Genomic DNA, 21,131 nt, shown 5'->3' with positions numbered 1-21,131 from the left:
AAACACTAGTATGATAAGGTTAAGGCAGTGAACTGGATGTGCCTGTGCAATTGGGCCCCTTCCTCTGCCTGCATGCTTGAGGTTCTCTAGGCAGGCACCAAGCCTCCAATCCTTCACCCAACATGGTTGTGGCTGTGGTCTAGATGCTCCATTTACCCATATAGTGGCCTGGCCCATAGCATGACTGTGTAATGGGCCAGAACAGCTGTGGGAGGGGTTGAAGGAAGAAAGCTAGCAGGTGGAAGCCCTCCACTGAGTTCCACGAGAGCATGAGGCCCTGCTAGCACTATCTGTCCAGCTTCCCTGATACTGTGTGTTGGGCTGCTTCAGAAATTCTGTGGTCTCGAGGACAGGGTAAGCCTTTGAGTCCACTGAGGTTGGAAGCCACAGATGCCAGCCTGAAGCCCTCCTTGCTTCCTAGGGCTCTTTACCCTGAACCTCCTTCCTATATGTCCTTTAGGGACAAGTACCTTTACATTGCATCTGGTCATGTCTGTTTCACTGGGTTCTGCATCTAGAGGCCAACACTAGTCCCTTTCTTGGGCCTTGCATCAAGATAAGCCATATGATGCATGTAGCATCTTTAAGAACACTGGCCACTGAGATTGGTGTTCAGGGCCCCACTAAGATAAACAGCATAACTTCTTTGCCTTTTTAAAATTTTTTGAGATGGGTCTCATTAGGTAGACCAGGCTAGTCTGGAACTCATAGAGGTCTGCCTGCCTCTGCTTCCCAAGTGCTGGGATTAAAGTGTGTTTTACTATGCACAGCTCATTTGATGGCTGTCTAAGCCATCTTCTTTGGATAAAATTTGACTGAACTGTATAGAATACAATCCCATGCAAGGAAGTCATTCCCTCAAATGCAACATTAATTTGTGTGGGGTCTACATATGGGCTCACAAAGCTATCTACAGGGATACAACTAAGTCTCTTTTGTTTTTAAAATATTCCCCTAAGGAATAATCAACTGTCTTAAAAAAACTATTTACTACATTGAAAAAAATTTTTTTTGAGTAGTGGGGAGGCTCATGCCACAGTGCCTGTATGGAAGTCAGCAGATGAGTTATGGGAACCATTTTTCTCTTTCTTCCTTTCAGGTTGTCAGGTTTAGGGGTAACCATTTACCTCTGAGCCATCTTGCCAATTCCTTACCAGTTGTCTTATGTACTGACAGAAGAAGTAACTAAAGGTGGGAACTCTCCATTGTGAGTGAAGTCCGAAGAGTGAACTTTGAGCCTGAATTGTGATAAGAAGGAAGGCTGATCTCCTGGTTACTGTGGGCAGGCATAGGGAACTTAGGAGTGGACTTGATTCTCCACATTGGGAACTATCTAGTTTTCAGACAGGGAACCCTGCTCTTTGAGATATCAAGTCCTGCCTTGAGGTAGGGCTGAAGCTTGCACAGAGATGCCTGGCAGGTCCCAGGGTAGGAGCTGTTTCTAGGAGTGTTGGTTTGTGTCTGTTCTGGTCTTACCCAGCAGGTAAGAAACAGGTCACAAGCTGGAGGTAACCCAGGCTGCCCTGTGCATGACCTTGTAGCTTTTACCAATCAGGAAAGGCCTGTGCCCAGGCCAGTTTGAGGTCCAGGTCTTTGTGGGGGGAAAAGTTCTGCTTCTTGACTTAAACTGTCCTTCAGGGTTTGATTTTGAATCCCTGTGCCAGGCCTCCTGTTGTATGATACCTACTTTAGGTATCACTCTGCAAGACTGTGCTACTTTGATCCCATTATACAGCCAGTACATGGAAGGGCAGGCAGTGGTGTCTTAATCTGGCCATAATGTGGATACCTGATGTATAGATGGATATTTGGTTCCCAGTCCTGGAGGCTGAAGGGTAATGGTCATACCAGCAGCTAGCCTGAGAATCAGAGATCTGCTGTCCAAGCTGCTGGCTAATGGGTGGCTCAAGAAGATAGCCGATAGGCACAGCTTCTTCAATGCAGAGTTGTGTCCCAAAGTCCCCGCCTCACAGAACAGGGTCTAGTAGACAGGAGCTGCTGGTGGCACTATCACCTGTGAGAGGCTGGGTTGTCACTGTTCATGGGATGGTCCATGTTGTCTTGCCAGTGACACAGGGACTTTCCATAGTGTGCCTTGGCATCCCTAGGTCATGCTGTGAGCTCCTAGGTTCTGCAGTTCTAGCTAGCTGTGTGGAACGTGGGTGTGGAGCTCTGTGTATCAGATGGCATCGTTACTACACATGGAAATCCAGATGTGCTTTGGGCAGTCCTTCTGCATCAGAGCCCTTGGGTGGTTCTTTGTGAGGTACTGGTTGTGTGGGCACCTGGATTTTTGTGGTATTTTCTCATCATAAGGACAGCCTGGTGTTGAATATTTTGTGGTGTCCTTATGCAGGGACCTGGTGGTGCCCTTATCATATGGGGATGGGGACTTCGGTCCTGTTGGAGACCCTAGGGTGCTTTGAGACGCTCTTGTATCCAGACCCCATGTTTTGTGGCATCCTTGTCATGAGGGCATTAGGGAATTGTTTTGTGGTGTCCTTGTTATGAGTGCACCTCCGGGGTGTCTCATGGCGTTCCGGTCCTATAGAGTACGATATCCAGCAGCATGGGGAGTGGAGGCTATTTCGCAATATCTCCATAGAAAGAGGACCCTGGGACGTAAGGCGGCAGCGGTGCAGATCTACTGCGGACCGCCACTCAGCTGGCCTGCGGTTGTGGCAGGGGCCTTGTGGGTTTCGGGGCCCCAAGACCGTGGTGGCAGCAGGACAGGAGACTTCCCAGCCGCGCAGGAAGCGGCCTCGGCCGGAAGGGGGGCCCCAGGCGCCTCTGCTGTGGCCGCCTCCAGTGGCCTTCACAAGGCGGGCCGAGCGGGACCGAGTAGGGCCGAGCGGGGCCGAGCGGGGCCGAGTGGGGCCGAGTTCCGGCCCGAGGGACCCGAGCCGTGTCGAGCTGTGGACGGACGGAGCCGAGCTTGGCCGAGTATGAGCCGGGCGGAGCCGGGCGGAGCCGAGCGCCCCCGAGCCCGGGAGGGGGAGCGCGCGTTCTTGGAAGAGCCGGCCCGGAGTTGGTCACATTCCTGGCCCGCACTCTGGCTGAGGCGGACGCACAGCAACAAACAACGCGGGAGGCGGGGCCGGCGCGGGCGGGGCGGGGCGGTACGGGGCGGGGCGGCGCGCGGCGGCGTGAGCTCAGCTCCCGGCGCTCAGTCCGAGCCGGAGCGAGCCGCCCGAAAGATGTGCGCCGAGTGCGCCGAGCCCCGCGCCGCCGCCGCGCTCTGAGGCCGCGGGCCAGAGGCGCCTCCGCCGCCCCGGGAGCCGCGCGCGCGGGCCGGTGGGCGGCCGGGAGCCGGCGGGCGGCCGCGCGGGCGGGCAGGCGGCCAGGGGCCGGCGGCGGGCGCGACGCGGCCAGCCAGCACCGCCGGGACGAGCCGAGCGGGCGCCGCGCGGTGGGAGGAGCGGGGCAGCGGCGGCGCGCCGCGCGAGGACGGCCCGGCGGGCCCCGCGCCCGCGCCCCCGCTCCTCCCGGGCCCTTCGGCCTCGACCGCCGCGGCGATTCGCGCCTCGCGGCGCCGGCACCTGCCCGCGCGCCCCCCGCGAGCCCCGGGCCCGCGAGCGTTGGCGTTGGCGTTGGCGGCGCGCGCCGGGGCATGCCCCGCGCCTAGAGCCCGGGGGGCGCGCGGGGGGCGCGCGGGGGGCCCGGGCGGCGGGCGCGGCGCGGGGCGCGTGGATGTGGCGCCGGGCCCGGGTGGCGGCGGGCTCCAGCGGCGGGACCCTTTCGCCCCGCCCGCCTTCGCCTTCGCGCCTCCGGGCGAGGCCGAGGCCGGGGCCGTGATCGGCCGTGAACCGGCGACGGGGGGCGGTCGGGGCCGCGGTCGCGGTCGGCGGCGGGGTGCGCGGGGCGGCGGCGGAGGCCGTGGGGGCCCGGGCGCACGGGAACGGGAGCGGCCCGGGGAGCCCGATCGCACCATGGAAGCGGCGGCGGCCGGCCGGGGCGGCTTCCAGCCGCACCCGGGGCTGCAGAAGACGTTGGAGCAGTTCCACCTGAGCTCCATGAGCTCGCTGGGCGGCCCGGCCGCTTTCTCGGCGCGCTGGGCGCAGGAGGCCTACAAGAAGGAGAGCGCCAAGGAGGCGGGTGCGGCCACAGTGCCGGCGCCGGTGCCTACTGCCGCGGAGCCGCCGCCTGTGCTGCACCTGCCTGCCATCCAGCCGCCACCGCCTGTACTACCCGGGCCCTTCTTCATGCCATCGGATCGCTCCACCGAGCGCTGTGAGACCGTGCTGGAAGGGGAGACCATCTCTTGTTTCGTAGTGGGAGGCGAGAAGCGTCTGTGCCTGCCACAGATCCTCAACTCGGTGCTGCGCGACTTCTCACTGCAGCAGATCAACTCTGTCTGCGATGAGCTGCACATCTATTGCTCACGCTGCACCGCCGACCAGCTGGAGATCCTCAAAGTCATGGGCATCCTGCCCTTCTCCGCACCCTCGTGCGGGCTCATCACCAAGACGGACGCCGAGCGCCTGTGCAACGCGCTGCTCTACGGCGGCGCCTATCCGCCGCCTTGCAAGAAGGAGCTGGCGGCCAGCCTGGCGCTGGGCCTGGAGCTCAGCGAGCGCAGCGTCCGCGTGTACCACGAGTGCTTCGGCAAGTGCAAGGGGCTGCTGGTGCCCGAGCTGTACAGCAGCCCTAGCGCCGCCTGCATCCAGTGCCTCGACTGCCGCCTCATGTACCCGCCACACAAGTTCGTGGTGCACTCGCACAAGGCCCTGGAGAACCGGACCTGCCACTGGGGCTTCGACTCAGCCAACTGGCGGGCCTACATCCTGCTGAGCCAGGACTACACAGGCAAGGAGGAGCAGGCCCGCCTTGGCCGCTGCCTGGACGACGTGAAGGAGAAGTTCGACTATGCCAACAAGTACAAGCGGAGGGTGCCCCGGGTAAGTGTCCCCAGGTCTTGGGGGTTGGCAAATCATGCCCAAGAAGGGGAGGGGGCGGTCCTCCTGGGCTGGGCATTCTGAGTTCTAAAGGTTAAGGCTCCCGGTTCGACCTTATCTGGCCTTGGGTTGTTTTGATTTCAGGAAATTAGGGGCCATGTCATTCTCCTGTGGGTAAGGCCATAAGGCCTCCTTCGTGCAGTCTGAGCACTGTACTCATGAAGTAGAGTGAATAGAAAAGCCCTCTCAGGGCACATAACCCTTGACCACATAGGTTAAGCGCTAAAGGTCTGAGAAAGAGGTTACCTCAAGCTCTGAGATGTTGTACTGCCTGGACCCAGGCTGTGACTTTCTGGCTCAGATCGCCATGGCACCTTGGCAGAGGTGTCTAGATGAGAATGAAGTTTTCCAAAACTCTTTCTTTCTGATGACAGAGATGTCTTCTTGTGGTCCCCAGCTGGTTAGCTTTGTATGCTTATTGGCTCTCTTGTTTTGTCTTGTTTTGTTGAGCACAGACACTAAAATGAAGCTAGCTAGTTGTCTTGGCAGAGACTTGGCACTTGCAGCCCCTAGAATCTCCATTTTGTGCACCTTGAAGGCCACTTGGCCTGGTCAGTGGTAGCAGAGCTCTGCCTCTCCGAGTTGCTGATGGTCTGCAGTTTATTTGGACTCACCCATTTCCTTCTTTTGCTCTTGAATTTGGTATGGGGGCATGTCAGCCCAGACTGTGTTGTATGTGAGTCAAAGGCTTTATGGGATCTTCTTGGGCATTTCCTGGGCCACTTAGTACCTAAACCTTTCACTGGTGTCCATAGGAAGTTTCTTTGCATATGCATCCTAAGTATCTATAACTTTTAAATATCCATGCTTATTAAATTGCACACACAGAATGCTGCATTGGCTCAGTTATTCTTGGGAGACCTAATTAATTCAGCTATTGCATCAAACTTTTTTTTTTTTTCCTGAATCTGTGAATAGATGCTGCAGCCCGGTTTTCTCTGGGCGCCCCTCCAGCAGAGTGTCAGAGTTGTGGGGGGAAGGGGCTCTGAAGAAGGGGACTGTTGCCTCATTCTCTAGGGGTTGCAGAGTGTGCATATGCTGTGTGTTCTGTGGCACTTCTACCACAGCCAGGGCAGTGCATCTTGAGGGGAGGTTGCAGGAAGCTCTTTTTAGATGGGCTTGGCAATAGACAGGCTGATGTGGGAGAGGCCTGTCTGTCTGGGATGTCTGTATCCTTGTCAGCTAATGTGATCTGAGGTAGTCATATGTATGGTGATTAGTGGACTTGCTGGGACCACTGTAGAGATGTGGGACTGTCCGAGGCTGTGCTGCTGGGAAGCTTTCACACCTCTTATCTTGGGAGCAGGCAAGGAATCTTGTCTGAGTTGGGTGTGTCTGTCTGTGTTTGTCTGCTCTGGGTCATGTGTGTTTGTGGTCTTTCCGTGTCTAGGTTTAGGGGACTGGCATGGTCCCCTTGTCCCAGCCACTGCTGAATGGGCTAGGCTCCTGACTTTTCTGCTTACAAGCCTGGTGGTTCTGGGTATCAGGGTCTTTGGACTCATAGGAGATGGCTCAGATGCCTGTGCCAGCACCAAGGGTAGTGCACTGAGCCATGGTCATGTGCTTGGGTCATTTCCGCCATGGTTTGTTCACAGCTGCCTTTCTCTTGATAGCCACCGTGGCAGTGCTATGGTGCCTTATTTACTGAGTGAAGAGAAATTTCTCAAGTGATTTGTGTCTCTAGCTCCACTTGGACAGTGGTGGCATCAGCTTGGGTTCTTATACTTTGACCAGCTCCTGAGTGCTTACATGACAAGGGACTGGTAGATTGTTTGTTTCTTCTTTGTGGGGTGTACCCAGCTTCTGAGTGACCCCAGCTCAGCCATCAGTGTTGGTACTCCCTTGACTCTCTGAGTCTGTAGTTGAGGGTTTGGGCTGGATAGTGCTCTTTTAGTCCCCATTGGACCGACATGTGCTTATCTGCATGAACCATAGGTAACACCCAGGAAGGGGATGTCAGTCTGGGTAGTTCTGGACCCATGGCTGCCCAGACTTAGTTTGTCCTAAGAGGAGTGGTCTGGATGCCTGCACTCATTCACTGGACTTTATGATTCCCTTACTCTCTTCATAGATTATTTTAATATTTTTGATCTACTGAGGAGAAGGGAACAAGGAACAAAGAATGTGCTGGAACTGTTTTGCAGGGCAAGTAGCTTTTGACAGACCTTTGGACTCTCTTGAACTAAAGGTGAGCTAAATGCTTTGTGGGAAGGGGTGGGTTCTCAAACCCATGGTGGGAAGGTGTAGTGGTTTTCCTGAGTTCTTGATGCTCTGTTGACATTTGGCTGCTCTGCTCTGTGGCAGCCAGACTGAGGTGGCTTCTGTCTGGCTGAAGTAGGGTCTGCTTGGATCAGGTGGAATTGGCCTGGTTGAGGTGGAGTTGTGGTTTCTGTGGTCAACTGAGCGTGTGTGGGAGCAGAGGAGTTTCAGCTGAAAACCTTGGTACAGGCCACTCTACCCCAGGCCTTGGCATGCCAGCGCTGCTATGATGATATGAGGGCTGGTGGAGGTCTTCTGCAATGCCTTCCTAATGTCATGGAGAAATGAGGAATGTCCACTTCTCTCTTGTGACTGTCAGGCCCAGCTTCCCACTGGTAAAGCTTTGAAGGAAGTGCAGGCTGCCTGGATGCTCAGTGAGTCTGTCATTCTGAGGGACCCCCCTGGCTACTTTCCTTGCAGACCAATAGGGAGCCAGTTCTGTGGATCCTCAGGGAATTGGCCTTACATTTTCACTCCATTCTTCACTGGCTGTGTGAGTTTAAGCAAATTGCTTAGCCCCTGTGCCTCACTTTCCTCATGTAAATTGAGATGAACATTTTGTTGAACCTGTCTTAGATTCATATTTCTGGAGGCAGTACAGATGAATGGGAACCTCTTGTCTTCCCTTCCATCGAGCATCTGCCTGGACAGTTCTCTCTTCCTCTTGGGTTGTCTGAGAGCTGTTGGACTTGCACAGAGTTGAGTCTATCAGCATGAAAAGGAAAATGGACAGTGGTGCTTTGAGCTGCTACTTTGTGTGCTTTGTGGGATGTGGCTGCTGGTCCACAGGAAGATTTGTAACCATGAGCAGCTGCCTTTCCAGGCTGGCCACAGGTGCTGCAATGTCTCCTTCTGGCCATAGCAGGACCCCATCTGTGGGTCTGAGAAGTGGGCTTTGGTGTGGAGAAGCTTGTGTTATCTTAGGTTACTGCATCTCTGTCCTCTCCTGAGCCTGGATTCTCAGGACTTTAATCTGTCAGCTGATATAGTCACTCTATGTGGACTGTTGGAATTCCTCATAGAGGGATAATAGGATCGAGGTCATGTTTCTTGGCTTAGTCGTCGTTGTCCCGTCGCCCCCCCCCCCCCCCCCCCCCCAGGATTTCTGTGTGTAACCTTGGCTGTCCTGTAGACCAGGCTGGCCTTGAACTTGGAGATCCATCTGTCTCTGTTTTCCAAGTGCTGGGATTAAAGGTGCACACTACCACTGCCCAGAGGTCATGTTTCTAAACTGGACACCTAGCCAGGTGGTCAGCTTTAGGGAGCACTGACCCCTGGGTATGTTTTGGGACATGGTTATAGTTTTTGGGTGCAGAGCTGGGTGCTGAGTTCAGGAGTTGTCTCAGTGGGTTGTGGTTTGCTCTTTTGGTTTTCTTAGGATAGGGTCTTGCCTTTTGTGTGGTGGGATCACATTTGTGGTCAGTTGTGGTTTGTTCTTATGTGAAGATTGCTATAGGAGAGGACAATGTCAATATGCTGGGACCCTGTCTCCTGGACACCTGCAGGTCTGGGTATTCTTCCAAAGATCAGCTGCCCTTTGTCCACTGGCATCGTTTTAAAGAATGTTCTCTGGGATCATGTCCTGTGCTGGGCTTTCTTAGAGTTACTATTGATTTTTCCCTTCTGGACACTTGGGCCAAGAAGGTGGGGTGCCAGGTCCTGAATGAAGTCAGGCTCTGGTCCAGGAGGGGGTTCTTTGAGATGGCTGCCAAGATAGTGGTTCCAGTCCAAGGCCAATGGGTTTTAATAGGGTAGGATAGCAGCTTGAGAGTGGGCTCTAGGTTCTGCACATACCATAGCCAGCTGTGGGTGGGGGTGGTAATGAGTATTGGTGCACATCCATCTCTGAGAAGGCCAAGTTCTCTTAGCATAGCCTGTCAGCCTATCTGTCCATCTATCCTGCCACTTTTTGGGCTCCTCTGGGAGTCATCTGGGTCCCTCACCATCTGGAGGAAGCAGGGTCATTGAGTAGCCCTCACCTCTGTCCCTGGCTGCCCACTGGAGGCCCTGGGCCATCAAGAAACTTCCAAGAGTAAGGTCATTGACTCTGTCTCAGCATTTCTCAACCTCTCCTGTCGTCGGTTTGTGTAATGTCTGTCTGAAGTGTCTAAGGGCAGACAGGATGTAGAGGGTGAGGAAGTCTGGGCCAAGTGTGAACCCAGCCCTGCCCTGAAGCCGGGTGCCCCCCCCCGGGGGGGGGCAGGTCTCAGTTGCTGTCTCTGCAGCCTCAGGAGGGAGGCTGCGGTTCAGGGGCTGGCCTGCCCCTGCTGTCTGGCAGGAGGTGAGGTGGCCATGGCTGGGGCTGGATTCTGTGCAATAGTGTCTCTTTCTAAGGATTGCGAAAGTTGAGGGAAGGTTTCTACTTTGGAAGAATTATGCAAGTTTCAACTGAAATGTTTTGTAAAAGTTTCTTTGTTTTGAATCAAAACACAGGCGAGATTACTTCTGTGAGATCTAGGAGAGCTGAACAGAGGGAAGCCTCTTGCCTTTTTTCCATGGCTGCCATGGAAGGGAAAGGGATCGTGGGTTTGGGAGCTGAATGCTATTCGGATGGGGGTTTGGGATTATTGGCTGGGAGGTGCTCTGCTCTTGGTGCTCTTTGTAGTCAGGAGCAGGTTTTGGTCAGTATCTCTGGTGGCCACTGACAGCACCTTGTGGGTCTTACCATGCTGACTTGCCTATACTACTCCAGCAAGGCTGTCTCCTGCCCTCTCGTGACCCAGTAGGCCTTCTAGACCAAGCATTGTGTACCAACAGTCTTGCTGCCTGTCGAGGTACTTTGGGAGGCTATCCTGGGTCACCCTCTGGAAGCACTCATGTCACCAGGCAGAGCGTAGTAAATGATTATTCATAGAGCTGCTCTCTCTGCAGATGAGGCCCTTTCCCAAACTTTTATGTTGCTGCCTAGAGATCCCTGGGTTCTAGATTAACTGCTGCCAGTATCTTCTTACTTCCTGAAACAAGGACCAATAATTGGAAGTGTTTTAAGTGAGACTGGAAGTAAAGTGAGGGCAGGAGCCTGTGGCCTTCAGGGGATGTGTGCACCTGGTTACACAGGACATTACAAAGTGTCCTGTGAGTAGATTTGGCTATGCTTGTCTGTGCATTCTTTTGAGTCACTGACCTGTTTGTGTGGAAACAGATAGAGGGATCTTGGCAAGAGCCCAGAGTCACCTGAGATCTGTCTTGGTGTTTGGCATTTGTGCTGTCTCTGATTTTACTTTTTTGGCTTCTAGTGACTGAAAGGATGCCAGGACTTCAGTAACAATGGAGATGAGGTGTAGCACCATACCCACCCAGTCTCTCCTGTGGGAGTTGTCTGCTATCTGTGGTGGTATGGTATGTTTTGTTGTTGGCTTCTGGGAATGAGTGGGGGCTGATCACAGCTGGGTCTCTGGGCAGTGGGAGTGGAGGATGACTCAGTGGAAGCAAGCAGTCACTGCTGGCAGGGCTTAGGGCCCAGATCGCCAATGGCTGCGGAAGGGAAGGTTGGAGTTACCCTTGGTGCCGTTCTTCGCCTATCCATCCATCTCACCCTGTGCTTTGAAAAAGACTGATCTGGGGGATACCTGGACCCTGCTTCCAGTTGGAGTGCTTGGAAAGCCCTGGAGTGTTTCCCTTGGCTGGAGCTGTGAGCGTCGATGTTCTTCCCGGCCCTCTTCAAGCCAACTGTGGCTTCCTCTGGAACGTCCGCTGGTCACTGTGAAAGAAGCAGCCCTTGTTGGGACAGCTTCCTGTAGCCTCCACTGTGCTTGCTGTTTCAGGGAGATGCAGTGGCCTTGCAGGCATGGGTGTTGGGAGCTGGTTCTATGCCAGGACCTGGTGGAGGTGATAGTGTATTGTTAAGACTTGTTGGTCACCAGGTGGAGCTGACCTGAGGGCCAGGGTGATAATTGGGCTCTGATGTGGCCCTTCCCCTTCCTGACTTCCCCTGAGTTTGTGTGTGAAGCGACAAGTGTTAGGAAGGACAGGCCACCATATGTGAAATGACAATAGTTGGGATGGTGAAGTTCCCCAGAGTGGGCTTACTAGTTTAGGTCAGGAGTTGTGGCTGTACGTCAGGTATAACTGGTGAGTGTCATGTGGCTTTGTCCTGATGCTGTTACATGTGATTCTGTGGTCCCTGTACACTGTGTGCTGATGGTCTCCTTTGGTATCAACTTATTCCAGTGCTGTGAGGAAAACCATTGTCAGCTGACAGGTTGTTTCTAAGTGTAGTGTTGTCTGTGCACAAGTAAGTCAGTAAGCAACTTACTGGAGCTGAGGAAGTGGCTGTTGCCTATGTAGACCCCTCAGCCTGTTCTAGGCATTGCTGGTCTAGCTGCTGGGAAGGCCAGTCAGAGTGGATGGCTACCAGCAGAGTCTCTTGGCTCTGCACTGAAAGTAACATGGGAATATTTTTGTTTTGACTTTGGAATGTTGCCTTTTGCTTGTAGACAGAAGTTCTTAGTGCCTATTTTCATTTCATTTTTATTTTTTGTGTGCATGGTGTGTGTATGCACGTGTCAACATGCCTGTGTATTTGTGTAAGCCTGAGGTTGATGTTAGGTGCCCTTCTCTGTCCTTTCCCACCTTATTTTGAGATTTGGTGTCTCTGAACCTCGAATTTGCTGTGTTTTGGCTAGACTAGCTGGCCAGCAAGCTCTAGGATCTGCTTATCTCTCCCGTCCAGTGCTGGGGTTACAGGCACATGCTGCTAGTGTGGGTGCTGAGGATCTACACTCAGGTCTCATGCTTGTGCAGCAAGCATTTTACCTGCCCAGCCATCTCCCTGGATCTTGGCATCTGTTTTTAGAGATGAGGCTGATGAAGTCCCTCTTGCCTTGCTGGGGTGCCCTTAGGTGGGGTGTAGGTAAGGTTGGCCAGGCCTCTGGAAAGTTTAAGGGCCTCATTCGTGAATGTTCTCAGCCCTGGAAGGTGTGTGACCTGCAGGAGTTAGGGCACTTAAGGAAACCGATGTGTTTACACAGCAGATCTTCTACCCCTATGTGTGCTGGCATAAGGGACTTCTCTGTGCCAAGGCCAGCTTGATGGTCCCTATGGTACAGTCTGAGGGTGGGTATACCTGGGTCCTCTCTGTATAAGTTGTGGGTGGACAGTGTAAACTTTTCTCGGAGAACCTTCTCCCCTTTCAGTTAGAACACTACAGAGAAAAACAGGAGTAGCTGACCTGAAAGGGGAGGGCAGAGCAGTTTGTTCTGTGCTTACCTTCTATGGCTCCTGTGCCCCTCATCATGGCTGTGGAGAGACCCTTGCCTCTGACTTGCAGTCTCTCTGGCACCTTGTGATTCTGTAGATGACCAGGTGGCATTGGGCCCCTGTCTAGGATGTGCTGTTACACCGTGCCACCCTGAAGGATTGGCAACTCTGGACCTCTCATGCAGCCACAGGCCAGCCAGGCTTGGTTTCAGCAACCTGTCCTTCTATGTTCCAGTTCTGTTTAGGCTGTTGGGGCAGGGTGCTCCTTTCTCCATCTCCTCCATCCCTGGCACCTGAGGTAGCAGCCTCCTGTCTTGATGTACAAACATTAGGGCACCTTTCCCTGGAATTGAAGAGAGCCATGGGTTGTCAAGAGAGGGACTTGCTTTTTTGAGGAGGTGGGAGGGCAGGCTCTTGCTGTGTATATATCACAAACCAATTCTTGACTTGTGATCCTCTTGCTTTGGTCTTTTGAGTTGAGTTTACAGGTATTTACCACCACTCTGACTGATGTACTTGTTTGTTGAAGTTGAATGTGAGACCTGGACTTTGATCTCTAGTTCTAGCAGGAGGTAGACCAGGCTGGCATGGCAGGTGGGGGACAGCTGGGCCACACCATAAGAACCAGTGGATAGGCCCTTGTTCCACATGTGGTGCTAAAGGTTTGCTTGGCCCCTGGTGGTCCTGCAGAAACTAAGTGAGGTACACATTGGAACTTGTGCTATTTGTCTTTGGGATGTTGCCACAAGGCAGCTGCAGGAAGTCCTTCCCCTGCTGGACCTTGCTGGGAATCTCTACCAGGGACCTCTACCCTGGCTTGTTTGGCTCTTTTGAGGTGAGGCCTTCATGGGAGATACCCAGATTTCCATGGCTGGCATAATGTTCTGAGATCTCAGCTGTGCCTTTTCTGGGTGCTTGTGGAGACATTCCCTGTCATACTGCTGGGGCTGCCACCTGGTGTTTGATGGTGTTGGCTGTCTTTTTTTCTGCTTCACCTGCTGCCTCCTGCTTCCTGGTGTTACAACGGTGTTGCCCAAACCATTAAAAGAATTATACTCCCAAGTTGAATGATATGCAAATGTAGTCAATTAAGCGAGGGGATTTTAATTAGCAGTTTAAGTTCATGTGTGAAGTGCCTTGCCTTAATTACTTGACAGTTTTGTTGTAAATTTGCTAAGTTTTTTTTTGCAGAACTATCAAAACTGTGATTTTTTTTTTTTAACATCCTTCTATGCAATAAGTGTCGCCCAGCTTGCCTGACCCTAGTGGGTTTGCCTTAATATATAAAGCTCGTTAAACTGTGAAAACAAGGTGGACCTCGTGGATTGCCTCCACACGGCTCAGTTAGGTCACACTCCTCGTTTTCCTGTCACAGGCTGGCAAGGTGACTCTGGGCTTCCCTGGTGGATGACAGGAGAAGCCTCCTTTGCTTGGGTCTAGTGTTAATAGAGCACAGGGGTAGCTGGATGCCTTGAATGGGAGTCAGGAAGGTTAGACTGGGTTGGGGAGCTATGTGGGTATGGGACAGCAAGGGGCCTGTGTTCTGTTGGCTGAGGTATGTATTGCATGCAGATGGCCACCCCTAGATACTTTTTCAGAGCCTTGGTGTTTACAGTTCCATTTAGAGGAGGTGAAGAAAACTGATTTTTGACCATCTTTGTCTGGCTACCTGAAAGCCTTCAGGTCTTTGCCTTGATTCTCCTGAGCTAGAGAGTGGTTTGCATGACACTGCAGTCCAGATACAGCCTGCTCATGTCTAGGTTCTGTCTACCAGAGTCCCTTTCCAACCACTGATTCTGAATCCCTCCTACCTACCCTACCAGGATGTTTTAGTGTGTAATGGGTAGTTGTTATTATTGGTTCTTTTGGTTGGATTTAGAATTTGCTTTAATTTGCCTGTTGTTGCTATCATCTCTGTTATGAGGAAAGAGGTTTCCTCTCTGGCTTGCTTGTGTGTGTGTGTGTGTGTGTGTGTGTGTGTGTGTGTGTGTATGGTTTTTTGAGACAGGAGTTCTTTGTGTAGCCTTGGCTGTCCTAGAACTAGCTATGTAGACCAGGCTGACCTTGAATTCACAGAGATCTGCTTGTCTTTGCCACCCGAATGCTAGGATTAAAGGCATGTGCCACCACTGCCTAGCTCTCTTCTCTCGTTTATAATGCCCCTCAGGTTTAATTCTAGTTATAAGATGCCTGATGATGCAGGTGTGTTCCGAGAAACATAGTGTTAGGTGGTTTTTGTTGTTGGGTGAACATTGTTAAGTGTGCTTACATAGATCTAAGTGGTATGACCGACAACATACTTGGGCTCTGTCATAGCCCAGTCTGCCAAATCTATAGACTGTGTATCTGTACCTGTGTAGGCAGTCAGAGAATGATGGGTAAATTCTCATGCATCTAAGTGTGTCTATGCATACAATAAAAATGTTAGGTGGGAGCTGAATGTGGTGGCCTATAATCTCAGCACTTGGGAAGCTGAGGCATGAGGATGGCAAGTTTGAGGCCAGCTTTGACTGTCTCGAAGAAAGGAAAGAAAGAAAGAAAATACCAGGTGATAGGAATTTTTGAGCTCCATTATTATCTTGTGGAACCGATTTTGTGCATGTGGCCTGTTATTAAAGCATTGGCTTGAGGTAATAGGCCTGCACCTGCCTGGGCTTGGTCTGTTTTCTAATTTAAATATTTAATTTGGATTGGGTTTTAGGTAATTTAACTGACTCTAAAGGGAGAAAGTGATCTTTTCCTCTGTAGAGTATTTGTTTGTGGGTTGAGGATGGTGGGCCAGGACTCAGCAGGGTTGCCCTGCAATATGAACCACTACTGTCCACTGGTTCTGCTCTGTTCTGGGTATCCCAGCCTTCTGGCTAAGGTGTGTCTGGGACACTTTCCAAAAGCAAATGTCAGTGATGAGGAGGAGCTGGAGAAGGGCTACCTGGTTCTGCCTCTGAGAGGATGCTGTGCTAGTAAAGAGAGAAGGCTTGCAGAGCTGGGCAGGGCTGGTGGTAGATTTTAAGATGGGAGTGCCTTTGGCTCAAAGAGATTGTCTGATACTGAAAAAAGTAGGTGATATATGTAAAGTTATTTTTCTTCATTAGCAAGATGTTAGACCATCATAGTAATATAGCAAGGACATATTGAGGCCACATTGTATTGTTGGAGCCTGGCTGACCACTCATGTTCCTTGCTGCAGACCACGTTAGTGGTGTGTCAGGAAGAATTGCCTCATCCTATCCTTTATGAGGACATCAGGTAATGGGTGGAGAGTTCTTCTGCATGTTCTGGGTCCTGTCTTCCTCACTGGGAGAGATGATCTTCCTTTGGCCTCTACCTTCAGCCTCCATGCTTGAGATGAAGCCCTGTACAACTCCGCCTAGCACAGTTATGGAATTGTGTAGCTGTGAACTTTCTTGGCTGTACCTAGACCCTGCAGTACATTGTGTGCTCTAGATGACAATTGGCATGGGTGCTGCCTCAGGTAAGGGTTTGCTCTCCTCCTTCACCCCTATTGCTTTCAGCTTCAGCTCATAAAAGTTTTGGAGATTCTGAAAGCAGGGCCTTGCTGGGTTCCTCCTTCCCCTGTCAGAGCCCTTGTGCACTCCAGTGGGACCCACACATGTGTTTGTCTTTCACTGATTATGAGCCTTTCACCCAGCCACTTCTAGGCTTGCTCCAGATTTACCTGAAGCTCAAGACACACCCAGCTGCATTCTGTATTCCTGTTTCAAGAGCTCAAACACCATCAACATAAGAACAGGGACACAGCAAAGCCACACAGCAGTGACACCGAGCCTGCCAGCGAGACAAGAGTACCTTGAGAGCAATATTGCTGACTCTGTAGGGACCAACTCACCCTCTACTCACAGGAGCTGGAGGTGGGAACAAAATGGCACACAGTGGGAAGTACCAGGGTATGCTGCATTTCTTTCTAGTTCTGGAGACGACACTGGGTCCTGAACATGACACATATTCTATCACTGAGCTACATCACAGGATCACATACTGCACAGGCACAGGCATTGGTGATATTACATGTTGACATATTGAAGCTTCTGCAATATATGTAAAGCAAGGCCTAAAGCATCGTGTACAATTAAAAAAAAAAATAAAGTGAGCCCTTGAGATGACCCATTGGGAAAAGATGCTTACTGCCAAACCTGATGGGCTGAATTTCATCTCTGGCCTTGAACTTGCTGTGTAGCTGTGACCATTCTTTTTGTTTGTTTGTCTGTTTTTCTTGTTTTTCGAGACAGAGTTTCTCTGTGTAGCTTTGCACTTTTCCTGGAACTCACTGTGTAGACCAGGCTGGCCTCGAACTCACAGAGATCTGCCTGCCTCTACCTCTCAAGTGCTGGGATTAAAGGCATGTGCCACCACCACCCGGCGACCATTCCATTCTTTATCCTCCTGCCTCTGGTGCTGTGGTTATAGGTGTGTGCTGCTGTACTTGGCACCACCACCCTCCCACCTCCCTGAGACAGGGTTTCTCTGTGTAGCCCTGGCTGTCCTGGAACTCACTTTATAGTTCAGATTGGCCTTGAACTCAGAGATCTGCCTACCTCTGCTTCCCGAGTGCTGGGATTAAAGGAGTGTGCCACCCCTCCCCCTCCACCCCCCTTCCTCCCCACCCCCTCACCCCCAATCTCCGTCTTACCTATTGGTAGGTCTGCGGTTCTGGGCATTAAGCACACTGCCTTATTCAGTTGTCACCACAGTCCTCCAGTTAATTTCAGTCATCATACCCTGAGAGTCTGTCCCCTTCAACACTGCTCCTTCTGTTAGCCCTCACACCCATTACCCCTTGAGAGTCTGCTTCTGTCAACCCAGTGGTTCCAGAAACCTCAGCTAAGTACAGCAAGTTAGGATTGCCTGCTGGTGACTGGTTTTGTTCTCTGAGCACAGTGTCTGTCTTCAAGGTTTATTCATATGTATCAACCAACCTACCTTCCTTCCTTTTTTTTTCTTTTTTTGAGCTAGTATCTGGCTATGGCCATGTAGCCCATACTGGCCTCAAAGTGAATGATTCTCCTGCCTTGATCTCCCCTCCCATCGCCTCTCCTCTCTTCCTTTTTTTTTTTAAAGACTAAACATTCCATCATCTTGTATAACATTTCCTTTTTCCAGTCATCTACCTGTGATCCTTGGGTTGTTTCCACTTTTACCCATTGTGAATAGTGCTGTGACCAGGGTTGCATAGATAGAGTCCCCATTTTCAGGTGTTCTGTGGTATCCTTGAAGGAAGGCTGCTAGATCACTGTAGTTGCATTCTTTTCTTTTTTTTTAAGATTTATTTATTTATTATGGTTCTGCCTGTGTGTCAGATCTCATTACAGATGGTTGTGAACCACCATGTGGTTGCTGGGAATTGAACTCGGGACCTCTGGAAGAGCAGCCGGTGCTCTTAACCACTGAGCCATCTCTCCAGCCCCATCATTGTTTTATTTTTTACTCCCAATACATACAGTTGTATTTTTTGTTAATCTGTGGGTGTTCTTGAATGTATGTGTGTGCGCACGCACACACATATGTACTGTGTATGGTGTGAGTACATATGTACATGCAGATAGAGGTCATAGGACAACACACATGTGCACTGTGTATGGTGTGAGTACATAGGTACCATGACATGCAGGTTGAGGTCATAGGACAACATTCAAGAGTCAGTTCTCTTGTGTCACCAAGTGGGTTCTAGGGATGGAACACTCAGGTTAGTGGGTTTGCCAGCAAGGACCTCTCCCCTGATTTCTCTTGGTTTTGATACTAGCCACCCTAATGAGTGTGAGGTGGCACTTGGTGGTTTGATCCGTGCCTCTGTGATGTTTGGTGATGTTCAGCACTTTGCCATTCGTCCATTTTGACTGAGGAGTCTTACTGATTTTTTTTTTTTTTTTTTTTTTGTATTTTGTGTTGTTTTGTTTTTCGAGACAGAGTTTCTTTGTAGCCCAGGCTGTCCTGGAACTCACTCTGTAGACTATTCTAGCCTTGAGCTCAGAGATCCGCCTGCCTCTCCAGGGATTTAAGGTGTGTGCCACTGTCTGGCTTGTTGTTTTTTATGACTATTACTTTTTATTTGCATGTGTATATGAATGCCACATATGTGGTGCCCATAGAGACCAGAAGAAGGTGTTGGATTGGATCCTCTGGAGCTAGAGTTTCAGGTAACTGGTTGTGTGCTGCCTGATGTGGGTACTGGGAAATGAACTACTCTTGCAATACATGCTCTGGCTTCCACCTAGTTACTTTACATCATTCGGTCAACCCTCACTTGGTTTATTTGTTTGTTTGTTTGGTTCAGTTTTAATTTTTACCTATTTTGTATTAATTGCTTACTATTTTGCCTTTGCCTGCTGGATAGACCATGGTTTGTCGTGTGGCCATCAGGGTACACCAGTTGTCCTTTGTGTATGTACCACAGACAGTATCTCTCTGAGCTGGATTTGTGTTATGGAGATCCTCTGTACCTGTGATGGGTGTGACTGCCACTTCCCTGTCCGAACAGGGGCTGTGCCTGGGGTTGGCAGGGATCATGGAAAGGATTCTTGTTTGATGTGGAGCTGGTGGCAACCTACCCAGTAACAGGCTGGGAGGATGGCCTTGGATAACATACTGGGAGGTGGGTCTGAAAGTAGGTGCTGCTCTGGGGAACATGTCTATGTACTTGGCTTATAGCTGCAGGAGGGAATGGAATGTGCAATAGGCTGCTTTTGTCTTTTGGGAGGTCTGTGCAATAGCTATTGTGTGCACACGTTCATGCATGTGTGTATGTGCATGCCTGCTTCTACTGGCATGTGTCTGAAGGGGGCAGGCCTGGATGATAGGCACTTGAGCTTGGGAGAAGAGGACAGCAAGAGGGCTTCAGGCTGTAAGGGTCTGTGTCTTACTGCATTCTAGAAAAAAGTTTCTGAAGCATGCTTCTTTTTTGTTTTTTTTTGAGACAGGGTTTTTGAACTCTGTATAGTTTTGGTGCCTGTCCTGGATCTCGCTCTGTAGACCAGGCTGGCCTCAAATTCACAGAGATCCACCTGGCTGGGATTAAAGATATGAACCACTGCTGCCCAGCTGAAGCACACTTCTTACCACAGTTCTGCATTCCTTGTTGGTAGGGATCTCAGCTTCTGTCTCAGCTTCTGATTTCTAGAAAATGGGAGAGTATAGGGCTTCCCCTCACCTTCCTGTTTTCTGGAGAGAGCATCTGTCTGTCCAATTTGGCTTTAGGAAGGAACTGGCCAGAGCCTGCCCCTCTCTACTAAGTGTCTTGGCTCCAGGTATTATTTCATGTGCTTCAGTATACTTTTCCCCTTTACCAGGGTTACTTCATTAATGGCCTCTTCTTGGGCCATGCTAGACAAGTTTGGTTTTACTGGTTCTAGGGAGCCTGTGAGTGACAGGTGACCCTGATGGGTGTGTCTGCTGTTGGGCTCCAACACCTCACAGTGTGGAGAGTCTGTGTGTGCTATTAACTACCATAGTAGTTCATGTACATACCCCATACAGAGCCCCTTTGTTTCTCCCTGAAGCCTGCTAGCCTGGCTAGCTGTCTTTCCATACAGCAACACACCCAGAACCTGGGAGTATCTTCTAGGGCCTGACCCCTATCCTAGGGTTGTTCTGCACAAGCTAGTTACTCAGTCAGGCCAGCTGCCATTCCCAACGTTGGTTTGTAAGTGTCTCTCTTGACCTGGTAGCCTGGCAGCCTGGCAGCCTGGCTGAAGTGACGGGACAGTTGTTTTTTTTTTTTTTTGTTTTGTTTTGTTTTGTTTTGTTTTGTTTTGTTTTTTGAGCTGTGGATCGAACCTAGGGCCTAGATCGAACCTAGAGCGCTCAAGCGCTCTACCACTGAGCTAAATCCCCAACCCAGTGACGGACAGTTTTGTCAGGCTTGATCATAATTGTTGAATGTTACTGAGGGAAGCTAAGAGATTAGGCCAGGATGGTTCTTGAAAAAACAGGGCCCTTCCTTGCCTTTTGTTTTGCAAATAATGTTAGGATCCCCTACTAGCAGTGGGGCTGGTGATACTAGTGGGACTCCAAAGGCAAGCCTGGTGCCTAGAGTAGGGCCTGGTAGCCTTTGACCTGCAGCCACCAGGAAAGTGGCTCTTTGTGTTTGGCTTTTTAAAGAAAGGGAGAGTTGGTAGACTATTATTAGGCCAGCACTTTCTCACCAGCTCTGCCTGTGATTGGTGAGATCACTGACCTCTTGCCATTGTGGGATGAGGTTTTCACCTCCTTTCCTGTGAATAGTAGCTCAGCAGTGTTTTGTGTTTCTAGCCAAGTGTCAGTTTCTTGGAGCTTAGAACAAATCTGTTTAGTGGTTAGGGATGTTCGATCCTAAGTCATAGCTGGGGTTGGATCACTCATTCTGTGATCCTGGGTCATGACATTTCTGTACAGAGGAATTTGAACACCTTGTGAACAAACACCTAGATAATGTTGTGTTGTGTGGCATCTTGAGGACTTAGTTCTTTTGGCCTTTTTTTTTTTTGGAGAGCCAGCTTTATTCCACTAGCAGTCTCAGAAGCCACAGTGCCCTGAGCACGAGTGTGTAACCCATAGCCAGCTGGGACACTTAATAAGTGATGGATGGCACAGTGAAACAATGGAGTTCCTGCCCTTGCTGCTCTAGGAGCACAGTTGAAGATGAGCTCTGGGGTCTAGGTGACCAAGTGGGTATAGTTGCAGCTAGCTGCTGCTCCTGATAAAGGGACTCACTTCTCAGAGTTCACA

The 21,131-nt window shown here is 51.1% G+C and overlaps 1 protein-coding gene across 2 annotated transcripts in view; it reads left to right on the top strand.

The window, feature by feature from the left end:
* Positions 1-3,861: 3,861 nt before the first annotated feature.
* Ski (SKI proto-oncogene) overlaps positions 3,862-21,131 on the top strand; it is a 74,427-nt gene continuing 57,157 nt past the window's right edge. For both annotated transcript variants that reach the window (XM_036178187.1, XM_036178186.1), the window contains exon 1: positions 3,862-4,898. In XM_036178187.1, coding sequence (XP_036034080.1) covers positions 3,930-4,898 — 969 coding nt within the window. In that variant the 5' untranslated portion in view covers positions 3,862-3,929. The remainder of the gene's footprint in view (positions 4,899-21,131) is intronic.

This window comes from Onychomys torridus, chromosome 2 (genome assembly GCF_903995425.1).
Source record: "Onychomys torridus chromosome 2, mOncTor1.1, whole genome shotgun sequence".
Classification (NCBI taxonomy): Eukaryota; Metazoa; Chordata; class Mammalia; order Rodentia; family Cricetidae; genus Onychomys; species Onychomys torridus.
The sequence above is the reverse complement of the archived record's forward strand: the minus strand, read 5'-3'. Positions and strand labels throughout refer to the sequence as shown.